This window comes from Hoplias malabaricus, chromosome 3 (assembly GCF_029633855.1).
Source record: "Hoplias malabaricus isolate fHopMal1 chromosome 3, fHopMal1.hap1, whole genome shotgun sequence".
In the NCBI taxonomy this organism is placed as follows: domain Eukaryota; kingdom Metazoa; phylum Chordata; class Actinopteri; order Characiformes; family Erythrinidae; genus Hoplias; species Hoplias malabaricus.
Window position 1 is genome coordinate 76615100 of NC_089802.1, and position 18150 is coordinate 76633249.

Sequence of the window (18150 nt, forward strand, 5' to 3'; positions counted from 1 at the left end):
CTTTGAATGCTGTTTAGCAGCAAGGGACGCTAATTTACTTTAAAACTAGGTCATATAGAGTAGGGTGTAGGGAGTAGGGCGCCATGACGCTGGAATGGAACGCCCCCTCTCCCTCTAGGCCGCGCCTCTGTGTCTGTGCTGCCGGGTCAGGGGGTGGTTTTCAGGGTGCCTGAGCCGCTGTGCTGCGGGAGAGAAATGGCCGCCGAGAAGCAGAACGAGGTGAAAATATCTCCGTCTGAGGAGAACAAGGAGAACCTGACGGACCAAGGGCTCAGTCTGGAGAGTATCCTTCAGGTTTAAAGGGGGGATCCGAAGGAGTAAAGCGCTTTATTCGCGCTTGGGTTGTGTGTGAGGGTTAAGAGGGGGCGCTTAAACACATACGTGTCACTAAACTGCGACCTGATCAACGTATGTGTCTCTTGAATCAAAATCCGTGAAACACACGCCTAAAAATAGCTGCAGGGGACCGTTTAGGCCACTTTTAAAACATATTACCAACGTTTACCAAGTCTTAATAATGTGTAATGACTAAGCAAGATATACAGAAAATGGTGGGGTTACCTTTAATTTAATTGTTACCTATTAATGAGGTCTTATTTTATATTATAACCATAACGTCCTATTAAATGTATATTAAATTAATAATGACGTGTGAACTCAGTTGTATGGGACACAAAGTCAGGTAGTACGTTGTGTAAAAGCATAATTATGTAAGTGCAAAGTCACTATTGTGAGAGGAATAATTGTTATTATTAAATAGCAAGCCATAATTATCAGGTGCAAACTCATTATATGTGGCACTGTGTTGCTCTAGAGTCATTGGGGGTGGTGTCTGTGAGGAGTGTGGTGTGTTCTCTCTGTGTCTGCGTGGGTTTCCTCCGGGTGACTGTCTGTGAGGAGTGTGGTGTGTTCTCTCTGTGTCTGAGTGGGTTTCCTCCGGGTGACTGTCTGTGAGGAGTGTGGTGTGTTCTCTCTGTGTCTGCGTGGGTTTCCTCCGGGTGACTGTCTGTGAGGAGTGTGGTGTGTTCTCTCTGTGTCTGCGTGGGTTTCCTCCGGGTGACTGTCTGTGAGGAGTGTGGTGTGTTCTCTCTGTGTCTGAGTGGGTTTCCTCCGGGTGACTGTCTGTGAGGAGTGTGGTGTGTTCTCCCTGTGTCTGCGTGGGTTTCCTCCGGGTGACTGTCTGTGAGGAGTGTGGTGTGTTCTCCCTGTGTCTGCGTGGGTTTCCTCCGGGTGACTGTCTGTGAGGAGTGTGGTGTGTTCTCTCTGTGTCTGCGTGGGTTTCCTCCGGGTGACTGTCTGTGAGGAGTGTGGTGTGTTCTCCCTGTGTCTGCGTGGGTTTCCTCCGGGTGACTGTCTGTGAGGAGTGTGGTGTGTTCTCCCTGTGTCTGCGTGGGTTTCCTCCGGGTGACTGTCTGTGAGGAGTGTGGTGTGTTCTCCCTGTGTCTGCGTGGGTTTCCTCCGGGTGACTGTCTGTGAGGAGTGTGGTGTGTTCTCTCTGTGTCTGCGTGGGTTTCCTCCGGGTGACTGTCTGTGAGGAGTGTGGTGTGTTCTCTCTGTGTCTGCGTGGGTTTCCTCCGGGTGACTGTCTGTGAGGAGTGTGGTGTGTTCTCCTTGTGTCTGCCTGGGTTTCCTCCGGGTGACTGTCCGTGAGGAGTGTGGTGTGTTCTCTCTGTGTCTGAGTGGGTTTCCTCCGGGTGACTGTCTGTGAGGAGTGTGGTGTGTTCTCTCTGTGTCTGCGTTGGTTTCCTCCGGGTGACTGTCTGTGAGGAGTGTGGTGTGTTCTCTCTGTGTCTGCGTGGGTTTCCTCCGGGTGACTGTCTGTGAGGAGTGTGGTGTGTTCTCTCTGTGTCTGAGTGGGTTTCCTCCGGGTGACTGTCTGTGAGGAGTGTGGTGTGTTCTCCCTGTGTCTGCGTGGGTTTCCTCCGGGTGACTGTCTGTGAGGAGTGTGGTGTGTTCTCCCTGTGTCTGCGTGGGTTTCCTCCGGGTGACTGTCTGTGAGGAGTGTGGTGTGTTCTCTCTGTGTCTGCGTGGGTTTCCTCCGGGTGACTGTCTGTGAGGAGTGTGGTGTGTTCTCCCTGTGTCTGCGTGGGTTTCCTCCGGGTGACTGTCTGTGAGGAGTGTGGTGTGTTCTCCCTGTGTCTGTGTGGGTTTCCTCCGGGTGCTAGTAGGTGGATTTGCTGAGAGAGTTTTTCCTTAGCTCCATCTTACAGTTCTCCAGATAATAAAAGATTCCCAGCAGCAGCATGGCCTCAGACATGGAGATTACCAGCGTTACAGGTGAGGTGTGCTTCTGGATATTTATGATAATTACTGTTATTATTATCCTTCTGAAGTGATGAAGATGATTCGATGGCTCATGCTGAAACCTTCCTTCTCTTGTAATTCCCTCAGAGGATATTGTTCCCGAAGGCTGCGTCGTCTGCGCAAAACTCTGGGGTTTAAAATGGGCAACAGGCACAAATTCACCGGCAAAAAAGTAACAGTGGAAATGGTGTCGGACAACAGGTGTGTGGTGTTATTGATTTCTACTGAAGCAGTAGAACACATCTGATCATTTCCTTGATAACCCATTATCTCAAGTCTGTGTTATATTTTGTACTTTTTTTCTATTTATTTTCTAGATTTTTGTAAGTTTTAATCAACATACTTTCACTTACAGTTTAAAAAGGTGTCTAGCAGCTTATGCCAAGAGACTTCTGTTGTAGTTCAAAAACTGGTGGCCAATGGAACAACAAAGGTGTGATGAAACACTGTTAAATGTCGGAGTCCATATTCAATATGTTTTCAGGAAAGGTCACTACTTTTTTTCTTGTTTTCTGCTCTGAAAACTATGGTTTAAACTGCTTTGATTCTCTCTCTCTCTCTCTCTCTCTCTTGTTGTCTCTCTCTCTTTTTCTCCCTTGTTCTCTCACTCTCTTTCTCTGTCTCTCTCTCTGTCTCTCTTGTTGTCTCTCTCTCTTTTTCTCTCACTCTCTTTCCGTCTCTTATTTTCTCTCTTGTTGTCTCTCTTTTCTCTCTCTCTTTCTCTCTCACTCTCTCTCTCTCTCTGTCTCTCTTTCTCTCTCTCTCTCTCTTTGTCTGTCTCTCTCTTTCTGTCTCTCTCTCTCTCTTGTTGTCTCTTTTTCTCTCTTGTTGTCTCTTTTTCTCTCTTGTTGTCTCTCTCTCACTCTTTCTCTTACTCTCTCTCTCACTCTTTCTGTCTCTCTCTCTCTCTCTTCTCTCTTTCTCTTTCTCTCTCACTCTCTCTTTCTGTCCCTCTTTCTCTCTCACTCTCTCTCTCTCTCTCTCTTTGTCTGTCTCTCTCTTGTTGTCTTTTTCTCTCTTGTTGTCTCTCACTCTTTCTCTCTCTCTCACTCTTTCTCTCTCACTCTCTCTGTCTCTCTCTCTCTTCCCCCTCTCTCCCCCCTCTCTCTTTCTCTCTCTCTTTCTCTCTCTCTGTCTCTCCCCCCTCACTCTCTTTCTCTCTCTCTGTCCCCCCCCCCCCCCTCTCTCTCTCTCTCAGGTACCTGTTGCTGGTGGTGATGGAGGCAGAGAGAGCATGGAGTTATGCCATGCAGCTGAAGCAGGAGGCGAACACTGAGCCGAGAAAGCGGTTTCACCTGATGGCCCGTCTGCGCAAAGCAGCAAAACATGGAGAACATCTGGAGAAACTGTGCGAGAGCCCTCGGGTCGATGCCAAGACCAAACTAGAGGCTCAGGTACATTTTAAAGGTTATCACACTTAGACTCTGCTGCTGTGTGTCTTCACCATATCATTGTAGAACTGTGTGTGTATCTGTTACCAGTTTATCATTGTCAGAGCCGTTTTCTTAAACCCCTGTATTTTGTGGCTGCTGAGTGATTATTGCTGGGGTACAGGAGCTTCACCGTTGTAGACTGGTTAAGGGACGTTTAGGCAGTCAGTTGGCCCTGCTATATTAGATTAGCATGTGAATATAGGACTAATACATACGGATTATATATTAATCTAATGGCGTGCTCAACTCTGCAGGCCTACAGTTCCTATGTATCCGGTATGGTCCAGTTTGAACTGCAGGAATGGAAAGCTGCCATGGAAGCCTTCAACAAGTGCAAGTGAGTGTGTTTCCTCCTGACCACCTGGGTCCTACTGACACCTGGGGTCTGTTCGTCGTACCTTTTGGACGTGCTCTGTTCATTAGGCTATTTACAATGTTCATAGTTATATTTTCGTTTTGAAAGTGTGCTGTAGCTGTAAAAGAAACCGTGTCTTTTAAATAACTGCTGTAAATTGTTTCAGAACCATTTATGAGAAGCTGGCCAGTGCGTTCACCGAGGAGCAGGCGGTCCTCTATCACCAGAGAGTGGAGGAGATATCTCCAAATATACGCTACTGTGCTTATAACATTGGTAAGGCTTGGTTTGGCCCCACCCCTTTTCTGAATGCTCTGCAGTGATACGCTGCACACAATTGTGTAGTGTGTATTGTTCATGATCAGCATTGGGTTGTGTATATATCAGTGTAAATGCAATATAATTAGATTAGATTAGATAGTGTAAAAAAGGGACCAAGGCTTTAATCAAAGTGTGTGTTTGTTTAACTGTGTACATTTCATCTGGTACGTTTGGGTTTCACACTGCACTTTAGTGAGTGCACTAAATGGCTTTGGCAAAATATAACTACATCCTGCCATCACCACCTACGTCAGCTGTGCCTCTCTGTGCTCAGGGTTGAGGGTTGTGTGTCTGACAGTCATGTGGTCAATTTAAAAAACAACTGAACAGATTAGAGGAGTGTGGTGTGTTCTCCCTGTGTCTGTGTGGGTTTCCTCCGGGTGACTGTCTGTGAGGAGTGTGGTGTGTTCTCCCTGTGTCTGCGTTGGTTTCCTCCGGGTGACTGTCTGTGAGGAGTGTGGTGTGTTCTCCCTGTGTCTGCGTTGGTTTCCTCCGGGTGACTGTCTGTGAGGAGTGTGGTGTGTTCTCCCTGTGTCTGCGTGGGTTTCCTCCGGGTGCTCCAGTTTCCTCCCACAGTCCAAAAACACACGTTGGTAGGTGGATTGGCGACTCAAAAGTGTCCATAGGTGTGAGTGAATGTGTGTGTGTCTGTGTTGCCCTGTGAAGGACTGGCGCCCCCTCCAGGGTGTATTCCCACCTTGCGCCCAATGATTCCAGGTAGGCTCTGGACCCACCGCGACCCTGAACTGGTTTAGTGCTTACAGATAACGAATGAATGAATTAATTAACAGATTAAGTGCTACAAGTTACTATTTACTGCTTAATTGTGGCTCAAATAAACTTATGTCTTATGTAGGACACACACCCATATGTGGGTTTTTTTTTATCATTCCCACTTTAGGAAGCCACTTTTATTGTCCACATGAAAATAACCGAATGGTATTTGTACCCATGACCTCTCTTTTTGTTCCCTGTAGGTGACCAGAATGCCATAAATGACCTGATGCAGATGAGGCTCAGCGCAGGACACGGCGGAGGGATGATGGCTGAGAAACTTGAGGTCAGATGTCATAAGTTTATTTGCTTCTCAAGTCTTTCTCAAGTGCGTTCACATATTTCAACACATGCAAATGAGTCCTCACATAAAGCAGAGAACAATGAAAACATTCAGTAACAATAGCTAATGATTAAAGCAGAAAGAAAAACATGCGTAGAATACTTTTATTGTAAAGAAATGCACACAGAAAAGCACAAGCTCAACACCGTCTTTTAACAACGTTCTCTTTCTCTAAGAGTGTTCAGATGTCCTGGGATGGTCTAGTAATCGCAAACATGTAATTCCACAGCTAGAGGGCGCTGCAGGAGCGTTGTCAGTTCCTCCTCAGTTGATCATTCCTTCAGTCAGGAGCTGATACATTGGCTTGACTTGAATAAAAAGACATTGAGTGCCTCTATATAAATAAAGAATAAAGAATCCCGGTGGTGTATTTACAGGTCTATGTCTCTCCCATGTCTCTCTCCAGGCTCTGATCACTCAGACGAGGGCAAAGCAGGCAGCCACTATGAGCGAGGTGGAGTGGAGGGGCCGCACTGTACCTGTTAAAATCGATAAAGCCCGGATCTTCCTGCTGGGGCTGGCTGACAATGAGGCTGCTATCGCACAGGTGAGGAACCGGGCTCTCCTCTCCAGGACCAGAGTTGGTGATCACACATTATTCAGCTCCTCACCTTCATCTTTCCTCCAGTGGAGGCTGCTCTCCGCCACGCTGAACCCTCTGAGGGGTGGTGATGGTATATCCATATGAAATGGTTGCACGTGTTATAAGCGAATATATATATGACCTCTGCAGAGAACACTTCTGTGCGGTTGTGGGTGTTTCCTCCACCCCTGCAGCTGATGTTAGGTATCTCCTCCACCCTGCCACTCCTCAGCTTCAGGCTCCTCAGGCTCAGGCATGCTGCCCCGTCACAGTCCGACCACATTCTGGACTGCACCCTTCCGCCCCGCTGCTGATAGCCATCTCTTCAGTCTTCACACACACACACACACACATGCCACAAACACACGTTAATCAATCGATTCCCCGTAACGTTAAAGCCACCTCGGTGTTTCTGCACTCACTGTGCATTTTCACAGCTCCTCTGACCACGTAGATGCAGTTTGTAGCTTTGTAGGTACCAGCTGATGTCCAGTTCCCCCCTCTCTCGCTTAAAGAACTGGTTTCTCCAGTCTTGGGCTTATCCTTTTAAGGTGTTCCCTACATGACTTTGTGACATACCTGACTACTTCCTCTCTGTGTGTGTGTGTGTGTGTTGTGTGTGTTTATATATCACATCATCTCCTGCCACTATCCCCAAAGGGTCATCTTACTTGTTATTTTATTGATCAACACACTACTTCATGCTCTGAATGTCATGTTTCCAGCTTGGGAACTCGAACCAGAAAGTGTTCACCTTCCTTAAACATAACTAGTTTAAATCCTCCTCTACTCCAGAAGTCTTTCATGAACAAATTGTTTGAGGTAGACACTAATTTGTGGACGAACGAACCCAGTTTGACACCTCTGAGCGATAGCATTTGCTTAAGCAGCGCTTTAACACTTAACTCAATGAGAAAAACAATCTCAGCTCTACACAGTGGGGTTGGGAGTATCTCATACGGCTGTGGTGTTAGTTTGTGGGGAACTAAATGTAAAACTCCATTGTATAACGTCACAGTGTCAGAATAAAATAGATATAATTACAAAGAGGAATAAATTGCGTAATTTAATATTTATCCTCTGTGTGTTGCATGCATTCTTTCTGAATTCACCTCGGTGGAGAACGCTGCTCAGCCACTAATTCTCTTTTTTGGTTGTGGACTTTTACACCACCTTCATTGAATGAGCTGAATGGGGAAATTAGAAGTAAAAAAAAGAAGAGGATGGGATTAGATCTGTCGTGAAATGCCACTCATTCTTTTAGCTGTGTCTGCGTGGGTTTCCTCCGGGTGACTGTCTGTGAGGAGTGTGGTGTGTTCTCTCTGTGTCTGCGTGTGTTTCCTCCGGGTGACTGTCTGTGAGGAGTGTGGTGTGTTCTCTCTGTCTGCGCGTGGGTTTCCTCCGGGTGACTGTCTGTGAGGAGTGTGGTGTGTTCTCCCTGTGTCTGCGTGGGTTTCCTCCGGGTGACTGTCTGTGAGGAGTGTGGTGTGTTCTCTCTGTGTCTGTGTGGGTTTCCTCCGGGTGACTGTCTGTGAGGAGTGTGGTGTGTTCTCTCTGTGTCTGCGTGGGTTTCCTCCGGGTGACTGTCTGTGAGGAGTGTGGTGTGTTCTCCCTGTGTCTGCGTGGGTTTCCTCCGGGTGACTGTCTGTGAGGAGTGTGGTGTGTTCTCCCTGTGTCTGCGTGGGTTTCCTCTGGGTGACTGTCTGTGAGGAGCGTGGTGTGTTCTCCCTGTGTCTGCGTGGGTTTCCTCCGGGTGCTCCGGTTTCAACTGCTCGGTGCTCGGGTTTTCCGGATTGGCAACTCAAGTGTCCCTAGGTGTAAGTGTGTGTGTGTGTCGCCCTGTGAAGCACTGGCGCCCCCTCCAGGTTGTGTTCTTGCCCAGTGATGCCCAGTTGTGTTCCTCTCTTGCAGGCAGCCAATGATGAGACAAAAGAGCGTCTGTACGAGACCCTGTTGGCCGAGTGTAGAGACACTATCCAGGCCGTGAGAGAGGAGCTGAGGACTGATGTGGTAAGGGCACATTTTACTCAAGCTTTTTAAACTTCTAGATTGAACACTTTTGTATACGTTGTTTAAGAAAATATATATAATTTAGAATTGTGTGTTTAACTCCAACAGAAGCAGAGAGAAAGAGCTGCAGACAGTGCTGATGTTGGAAAAGTTTCCAACCTTCAGTACCTTCACAGGTAAGTGCTGCACAAATACGTCATTTTACAACAGAGAAATGAGAGAAGTACGTAATAGCTTGGATTACAGACATGGCTTTTAGAGCTGGACCAGTGTGGAGCTGTTTAATTATTTTATCTGTGACTCTAGACAATGTTTTGTAATCCCTGGTCATTCTAAATATCAGGTGATGTGTTTTTGGTTGTGATTTTGAAGCTACCTGACCTACATCAAGCTCTGGACAGTGGTGAAGAGGAATGAAAGCATGGCCCATGCGCTGCAGGCAAAGCTTAAGGAGCCGCAGACGGACGAAAACAAGCGAGGACCACGTCCCCAGGACCTGATACGACTCTACGATATCATATTACAGGTAAACGTTTGCGCTACAGTAGCACCCTATTATTCAATATTTAGAAATTGCTGTGTAAAGTTGTAATATCTTTAAATACTGATAATTGCCAAAGTTAAAGGCTAAGCACCACTTACGGAAATTCTTGAACGCGTCAATGGTGGACAACAGCCGTTATGACTGACTGTTATGACAGTATCTAGCTAAATAACCAACATTATTCATGACAATAGCCTAGCAATAAGCTAAACTCAAATTTAGAGGTACCGTTATTCTTGTAAATGTGATCGAAGTCGAACTCGAATTCATCCGACACTATAAACCTCCGTAATGCAGCTACGTAGCCGAGTATAATCTGAGACACCGAGTTTAGCGAGTCAAGCTAACGTTAACTAACACCAACTAAAACAGGCGAAGTGAGTGTCCTTACCCTGTTTACCTCCATGTTACAGAGGCTCTTGAACACCTTTCGTTGGTGTCCTTACATGCCCATATTGTTGGAAAAGCGCCAGTGAAAGCTACAGATAACGGAGTGAGCGGATGGTCCTTTCCAAAGTGCCCGTTTAAAGTGGACAAATTTAGTCCATTTTCTGGATCGACTACTAGAACTACTACTACTAGAACTACTACTACTACTACTACTATTACTTGAACTACTGCTACTACTAGAACTAGTACTACTAGAACTACTACTAGAACTAGAACTACTACTACTACTACTACTTGAACTACTGCTACTACTAGAACTATAACTACTACTATTAGAACTGGAACTACTACTAGAACTACTACTACTACTAGAATTACTACTAAAACTACTACTACTACTAGAACTACTACTACTACTAGAACTAGACCTACTGCTAGGTCTTTTAAACCTTATTCCTTGAATTAGTAAAAAATAACATGTTTTCTGACTATCAATAAACACAAGTTAGGAACTCAAACTCCACTGTATTTATTTGTTTGTTCATTTGGTGCTTAGCCTTTAATGTAGAATATACATATCACATAAATGCATTTCTGAATTTCACATTTGATTCACAGTAGACCTTAGCACTTTGTCGTCATCCTTTAGATTCTTGTTAGATGTGACTCGGCAAACGTGACTAGAGTTACCTAATCTTGCAAACCAAAACCAACTTGACCAGGTGTCTGTGGCCATTATCTCTTCTCGTCCCTCTAATCAGCCTCTCTTTGTTCTCTGTAATCTTGTCATGCAGAGCCTCGCAGAACTGTCGTCCCTGCAAGGTCTGGAGGAAGACCACGTCTTTCAGAAAGAGGTGGCCCTGAAGACTCTGGTCTACAAGGCTTACAGGTATGTGTTTGTGAACTGATCTCAGTTCAGGCGAATCCATCACTGTTGCCACACCCCAGCACTGTAATGTAGCCCAAGTAACATTCAGTCAACTGGCTTGGGACTGTTGTACATTTTTTAAATTGTTGCAGTTCAGAGAAAAGGGGGAAAATCTTAAGCTTTAAGTGAGACGTTCAAATACAGGGGAACATACAGGGGTTGGACAATGAAAGTGAAACACCTGGTTTTAGACCACAGTAATTTATTAGTATGGTGTAGGGCCTCCTTTTGCGGCCGATACAGCGTCAGTTCGTCTTGGGAATGACATACACAAGTCCTGCACAGTGGTCAGAGGGATTTGAAGCCATTCTTCTTGCAGGATAGTGGCCAGGTCTCTACGTGATGCTGGTGGAGGAAAACGTTTCCTGACTCGCTCCTCCAAAACACCCCAAAGTGGCTCAATAATATTTAGATCTGGTGACTGTGCAGGCCATGGGAGATGTTCAACTTCACTTTCATGTTCATCAAACCAGTCTTTCACCAGTCTTGCTGTGTGTATTGGTGCGTTGTCGTCCTGATACACGGCACCGCCTTCAGGACACAGTGTTTGAACCATTGGATGCACATGGTCTTACTGGTGCAGTGTGGAGTTAATGAAGATTGTCCACCAGGCCTGGTCCAATTTAGCCATGAATCCTCCCACACTACAATGACAGGGGTTTCAGTTTCATTGTCTAACCCCTGTACCCATGTATTTGGGTGAGAACAACACGAGTGGGAAATTTCTAAATAAACCAGTGCCCATGACAATGGAGCCTCGATAGACATTCGATAACGTGTGTCTGGTTATTAAATTGATTGCCTTATGTGTCCACTAGAGAGTCAAGAGAGAGAGAGACTACTAGAACTACTACTACTAGAACTATAAATACTAACTACTACTACTAGAACTACTACTACTAGAACTAGAAATACTACTACTACTACTAGAACTATAAATACTAACTACTACTACTACTACTAGAACTACTACTACTAGAACTAGAAATACAACAACTACTACTACTACAACTACTACTACTACTACTACTAGAAATACAACAACTACTACTACTAGAACTACTACTACTAGAACTAGAAATACTACTACTACTACTAGAATTATAAATACTAACTACTACTACTACTACTAGAACTATAAATACTAACTACTACTACTACTACTACTAGAACTACAACTACTACTACTAGAACTAGAAATACAACTACTTCTACTACTACTACTAGAAATACAACAACTACTACTACTAGAACTACTACTACTAGAACTATAAATACTAACTACTACTACTACTACTAGAACTACAACTACTACTACTAGAACTAGAAATACAACTACTTCTACTACTACTACTACTACTACTGCTAGAACTATAAATACTAACTACTACTACTACTACTAGAACTATAAATACTAACTACTACTACTACTAGAACTACTACTTCTAGAACTATAAATACTACCTACTACTACTACTAGAACTAGAACTACTACTACTAGAACTACAACTACTAGAACTACAACTATTACTTGAACGAGAACAACAACAACTACTACTAGAACTACTACTACTAGAGCTAGAACTATTAACTACTACTACCAGAACTATTACTACTATTAGAACTACTACTACTACTAGAACTACTACTACTAGAACTACAACTATTACTACTAGAACTACTACTACTAGAACTACAACTATTACTACTAGAACTAGAACAACAACAACTACTACTAGAACTACTAACTACTACTAGAACTAGAACTACTACTAGAACTGAAATTGTCTGTGGTAATAAATCACATACAGAGGCAGCTATTGGAGATCAGGTCTGAAAATGATCTCATCGTACACCATCTAGAAATGTGTGATTTAATTATTTTTCTTTTCAGTTTGTGTGATTGTTGTTAATGCAACTAGTTTTGTAAGATTTCTTAACATCTTTGAGTGATGAATTACTCCCACTGCTCCTCTCGCTCGTCCCTCCCTCACCTGTGGCCCTGTTTCTCATACCCGTTTAGGTGTTTCTTCATCGCTCAGTCTTACGTGTTGGTGAAGAAGTGGAGCGAGGCCTTGGTTCTGTATGAGAGAGTCCTGAAGTACGCACGTGAGGTCCAATCCAAGGCCAAAAACCTCAATAACAGCTTGAAGGTGCATTTTAAACTGCGGGGCTGATCTCAAACTGTTTTATCATTCAGTAAAATATCTATAATGCTTAAATGTGCAAGTTTACAAAGCCTGACTGAGGAGTTTTAATTGTTTGATGAATGAATGTGAATTGTCAGAAGTGACAGTTGATGATTGACAGTTGACAGGTTTTTTTACTTTTTTTAAATGACTTCTGATATAATAATGTGTCTACTTTCCATGTGAGTTTATTTTTTAAACCCTTCTCCTATTGTTCTTTTACCTTTTAGGACCTTCCAGATGTCCAGGAGCTCATTGCAGAGGTCAATGCAGAGAAATACTCCCTTCAGGCGGCTGCCATATTGGGTAGGCCTTCTCCTGACACCTAGAATCATTAGACTGTAGCTAATAACTGGCTGTGTTTATGGTGTTTTGAGTAGTGCTCCTGTCATGTTTTTTGTTTGTCGTCTTTTTCTTTCAGATAAGGAAGAGGTGGCTGAGGCACCTGTTCAGCAGCAGGTGAAGGACAACAAGGTAATAGACAGTAGAAAAGGAAAAGTATGGTTTATCAAGCAGGACTACACCTCACGTGATGCTGTACTCAACCTACTGGCGAACACATTGATCCTCATAGTTTATTGATCTAATAATTGATCTAATTGATATTGACAGCGGGCCCTCCACACTCCAACATATACACACAGGTTTTTTTTTTGGTTCCAAACTCCCGTGAAGTTTATTTTAAACATTGTGATTCATACATAGGGCGGCACGGTGGTGCAGCAGGTAGTGTTGCAGTCACACAGCTCCAGGGGCCTGGAGGGTGTAGATTCAATTCTCACTCTGGGTGACTGTCTGTGAGGAGTGTGGTGTGTTCTCCCTGTGTCTGTGTGGGTTTCCTCCGGGTGACTGTCTGTGAGGAGTGTGGTGTGTTCTCCCTGTGTCTGCGTGGGTTTCCTCCGAGTGACTGTCTGTGAGGAGTGTGGTGTGTTCTCTCTGTGTCTGCGTGGGTTTCCTCCGAGTGACTGTCTGTGAGGAGTGTGGTGTGTTCTCTCTGTGTCTGCGTGGGTTTCCTCCGAGTGACTGTCTGTGAGGAGTGTGGTGTGTTCTCTCTGTGTCTGCGTGGGTTTCCTCCGGGTGACTGTCTGTGAGGAGTGTGGTGTGTTCTCCCTGTGTCTGTGTGGGTTTCCTCCGGGTGACTGTCTGTGAGGAGTGTGGTGTGTTCTCCCTGTGTCTGCGTGGGTTTCCTCCGAGTGACTGTCTGTGAGGAGTGTGGTGTGTTCTCTCTGTGTCTGCGTGGGTTTCCTCCGGGTGACTGTCTGTGAGGAGTGTGGTGTGTTCTCTCTGTGTCTGCGTGGGTTTCCTCCGGGTGACTGTCTGTGAGGAGTGTGGTGTGTTCTCTCTGTGTCTGCGTGGGTTTCCTCTGGGTGCTCCGGTTTCCTCCTACAGTTCAAAAACACATGTTGGTAGGTGGATTGGCGAGTGTCCGCAGGTGTGAGTGAGTGAATGTGTGTGTGTCTGTGTTGCCCTGTGAAGGACTGACTCACGCACAAACACTTCGGTTGATGGGTGTAGAACCATGGAATGTTGCTGGGCAGAAAAAAGTAAAAAGGGTGTGTGGGGGGGGGGGGGGGGGGGGGGGGGTGGGGGGGGGGTGCTGCTGCTACAGGGCATTGTTTCAGGCCTTAGGTCACTGTGTGTCTATCTTTTTGCATGAAAATGCTCCTGAATTCAGCATCGACTTTGTCTCCATTTTAACATTGACCGATAACAAATAGCCTCCTTTGCTTATTACGTTTAATATTTATTGAAGTGATACAAAACGAACGATTACCGTCAACATACACACTATAGGTGCATTAAACAGACGTCCAGTTAACGGCTGGGGCTGTGTAATCTTTGTAAGTCTGCTGCTGTGCTACAATATTATCTACTCATGTGTAGGTGACACACCCAGAGTTGGCATCTTAAGCATCTGTGATTATAAACACACACCTACACAAACGCAGTGATACTATCACCCACCCTGTGGTATCAGCGTACTTTCACAACATGCTTACCATAGCACTCGCCACTCTCACTGCTCTTATTTCTTATATTTGAACTCTTGGAGGTCTAGCGTATAACACAATGAGCGGTTCATATTCTCCTGCAGGCGTGTGGAGTTGTGTAATCTCACTGCTACATCTAGCTTCTAGTCTCTGAAGAAACTTGAGCTAGCCTCCACTCAGTCTAATATCATCATGTAATGGGGATGCATTTTTCTTTTTCTTCCCTCAGCCTCTCTCCGATCGACTGGAAACCTTCCGCCTCGACCCCTCTCTCCTGGGCAAGCAGCCCAACCTGGTGCAGTTTCCTCCAGACTTCCAGCCGATCCCGTGCAAGCCTCTGTTCTTCGACTTGGCGCTCAACCACGTGGCCTTCCCGCCCCTGGATGACAAAGTGGAGCAGAAGGGCAAGGGCGGCTTGACCGGCTACATCAAGGGCATCTTCGGCTTCGGCAGCTAAACCGAGGCTTCGGGGTTCACCGAGTGGAAACCTGGGAGCTGGAGTTGCGCTCAAATCCCCTTCCCTTTCTATCCTTCTCATATTTCTGAAAACAGTCGTTAGATACATTCAGTTCAAGTCCTGGAGGGCCTTGATGGTGTTGACTTCCTCTGCCAATCGTCAGGTACTTCATGAGCTGTAGCAGAGGGAACACAGCCATGCAGGTTCTTAAAATCTGGAATTCTTAAATCCAGTTTCCAGTCCTGGATTCTGTAATCACACCTGGGTAAGGGTAGGTCAGATGATATGAAAGTAACACCATTCCTTTGCAATGTAATATTTAGAATAAGTAGAGACTTATTTGACATTAACACTATTTCCCCGTGTGGGCACACCTGATGTACCAAGGTTGGCCGATCAGTTGACCCCCGATCATTTACAAAAATCCAAAATGGAGACTGGAATTAAGACGCGGATTTTGAAATCCTAGAGAATGTTAACATGATTTCCAAATACGATTAACCCCTGATCGGTTGGCTCCACGTTATATGAACTACAAATCGAAATGAAGGGCTCTACCTTCTGTCACAGGGCCTTACTTCAAACCGTTTTCTCCAAACCTGGTAATCCCCCGATGAGTTAAATTCGCTTTTGAGTTCCACCAAACTGCTGGAAGGATATAGGGTAAGGATTTGGGGTCGGTTTCGGAACGCGAGACACGTCGTTCCAAGCTCTGGTGCCCTCCTCGCTGTTTCCCCTTTCAGTGGCAAACTTACGGATCTAGTGTTTCATTCATTTTTAACCTCTCAGTCCAAAATGTCAGTGGTGTACAGTTGAACTGCCACAAACACAGACTCCACACGAGGAAATATTTAAAGTGGTTAGGTTTTTTTTTATGGGGTGGCTCTGGAATGCCTAGAATTGTGTCGTGTCAATCATCCAGGATGTGATGGGACGAACTCAGACAAGAGAAACAGGTCACGATGAAAATAGCGTTGTAATTACCATCGGAACCGGGACAGTGGCTGCTTCTCTGAGCTCGGTTGGTAGACTGTAATCTCACGATGCATATTTGTTGTCTTTTTTAACCCTGGACTCTTCTTGTACAAACACACAAACGAATTGACGTCATCAGAACAACTGGCTCCAGTAGATAAACAAAGAGAGAGGCAGTGATAGTCTGGTCTGAGATAAACTCTTGTCACTGAAATGAGCTACTCGTCTCCGTCTCTAGTTTGGATGCATTTCTGGAAACGTTTGTAGGGAGTTTTACGTGTTTTTAGTGTAACCACCAAGAGTCTCACCCCTTAAAGCGTAGACACGTGGCAGTAGACGCGGTGCTGCTGTTCTTTAGCGTCTAGAACCAAAGTCGATCTCGTCGTAGCGCCTCACAGCTGGTCTCATCTGTCCCAGTTCAGTAGACACACTTTTATTACCTTTCATTGACCATTTTGGGCTTCTTTACTGATATTTTGTTTTCCGTCTGGTTCTTTTCATCTTTGTTTTAATTGTTTTTCTTTTTAAAAACGTGTTGTAAGAAAACACCAGTGGCAAGTATTAGGAGGAGGTGGATCTGAACACCAGAGCTGGATGTTTTCCGTTGTGGCCACCTGTAAAACCGAATGATGAATAAACATGGGAACGAATGTTGGTGCCAAGACTCATGATTCAAAATAAAACACACACCAAGAAACACAACGATCTGAGTTTGATTAGCGCCTGCTGTTGGTGATAGCCAGTCAGACGAGGCATGTTTGGTTTCTTCTTTCAATCTTCTGTTATTGGAGAGTGCATCACACTCGCTGGTTTACTCGTGATACCCAGGGGTTAACTTCACGTTTGAACCAAATATCCAACAAACCACTTCAAAGAACACTAAAATTACAGCTTCAAAATGATTACGGTGATTCACTGACCTGTAATACGGAGAACAGAGCCTCTACTCTAGGCTCAGCACTGCAGAAAATGCACTATGTAACTTTAAGAGCAGGGTCGGGAAGCACCCCCCTCCCTCCCCCTACCGTACACTAGGGGGAGCCCAAGAAGATAAAACCCAAACTCTTAGTTTCTGTGCCTTTTAAAGCTATTTTTACCTTACAATTAAAGCTTAAATAATAGGGAGATTGGGTCCTCTGTCATTGCTATTCTGGGCTCGGCGCTTCAGAAACTGCACCATGTAACTCTTGGAGAAGGGTAGGAAGCCACTCCCCCTTCCCCTTGATTTCATTCTGTAACTCTAGCGGGAGCCCAGGAGCAAAAATGTCATCCTATCTAGTGTTCACTTGGGCGCATTATACAAGGTAAGTGCTGCTTCTCCGTGTAGTCTTCACCTGAGAAGAGCTGATCTCTTCTCACCCCAGACAACAGTTTCATGGCTCCACAGCCCAGTGCTTTACACCCCTCTAGCACAGTCACGTTAGGCTCTAAAGTGTGTCCACGACAGGTGAGCCTCAGTAGCTCAGACCTTTCGTTATAAAGGATGCTACTGTGGTCGTGCACAACCTGTGAAACCTTTCCCCAGCCTCCTCCATCCTCCACACACCTCTGCTGCGCTTGGATGCTCTTTTCTGACCGTCTCTGATGGCTGAGTTTCATTCAGCCTTTCACTGAAGATCTTTATCACTGCGGCAGGGAGCAGGATTCCTTCATACATTCCACAACTCCTTGCAGAGCCGAGCCGAGCAGACAGTGAAATCCGGACCAGAGGAATGCAGCGCACACACATTCATACAAGAAATACTTTGGCATGTAACTAAAGCTTGTATAACTTTCATTGATTATCTTCTGTCCCTGAAAATTCAGATACATTGCGTCATACTTCGTTTAACAACTTTAAAACACAAGATCCAAGATGTTCTGACTAAACCAGACCCTGGAGAAACTCGTCCACACCTTTATCTCCAGCACAGTTGATCACAGTAGTGGTCTCCTTATTGGACTTCCAGAGCACCACACAACATCACATCAGCCCTGTGCTTAAATCCTTACACTGGATACCAGTCTGGTACCTCTTCCTGGTGTAGGACCTGCGTATTTATCCGATAAGAGCTGAGCTCTCAGATCTTTATCAACTATTCAGTGCTGTCTCGGGTGAAGACTGTACACGGAGAAGCAGCGTTGAGCTTCTGTGTCGCTTTTAAAGAAACAATGTTTACGATTTAGTATTTTTGCTGAAACCGAGTGAGAGAGGGAGTTGTTTCCTACCCTCCTCCAAAAATTACATGCTGCAGTTCTGCGGTTCTGAGGAGGTTCCGGGTGACTGTCTGTGAGGAGTGTGGTGTGTTCTCCCTGTGTCTGCGTGGGTTTCCTCCGGGTGACTGTCTGTGAGGAGTGTGGTGTGTTCTCCCTGTGACTTAGTGGGTTTCCTCCGGGTGACTGTCTGTGAGGAGTGTGGTGTGTTCTCCCTGTGTCTGCGTGGGTTTCCTCCGGGTGACTGTCTGTGAGGAGTGTGGTGTGTTCTCCCTGTGTCTGCGTGGGTTTCCTCCGGGTGACTGTCTGTGAGGAGTGTGGTGTGTTCTCCCTGTGTCTGCGTGGGTTTCCTCCGGGTGA

The 18150-nt window shown here is 45.4% G+C and overlaps 1 protein-coding gene across 1 annotated transcript; it reads left to right on the plus strand.

Moving 5' to 3' along the window:
- Positions 1–130: 130 nt before the first annotated feature.
- On the plus strand, positions 131–16239 carry srp68 (signal recognition particle 68). The gene is made up of 16 exons (XM_066665929.1): positions 131–283; positions 2211–2277; positions 2392–2505; positions 3503–3698; positions 3992–4074; positions 4259–4368; positions 5391–5473; positions 5937–6077; positions 8025–8123; positions 8232–8299; positions 8496–8649; positions 9852–9946; positions 12009–12138; positions 12405–12480; positions 12596–12648; positions 14395–16239. The coding sequence occupies exons 1-16, from the start codon at positions 196–198 to the stop codon at positions 14620–14622; spliced, it is 1785 nt and encodes a 594-aa protein (XP_066522026.1). The 5' UTR covers positions 131–195; the 3' UTR covers positions 14623–16239.
- Positions 16240–18150: the final 1911 nt, after the last annotated feature.

Bases quoted from the DNA above. Each gene is read 5' to 3' on its own strand.
- srp68 (XM_066665929.1), top strand. From the start codon at position 196: ATGGCCGCCGAGAAGCAGAACGAGGTGAAAATATCTCCGTCTGAGGAG. The intron at 4,369-5,390 runs GTAAGGCTTGGT...TGTTCCCTGTAG, and splicing joins CTACTGTGCTTATAACATTG to GTGACCAGAATGCCATAAAT. The intron at 12,649-14,394 runs GTAATAGACAGT...TTCTTCCCTCAG, and splicing joins AGCAGGTGAAGGACAACAAG to CCTCTCTCCGATCGACTGGA.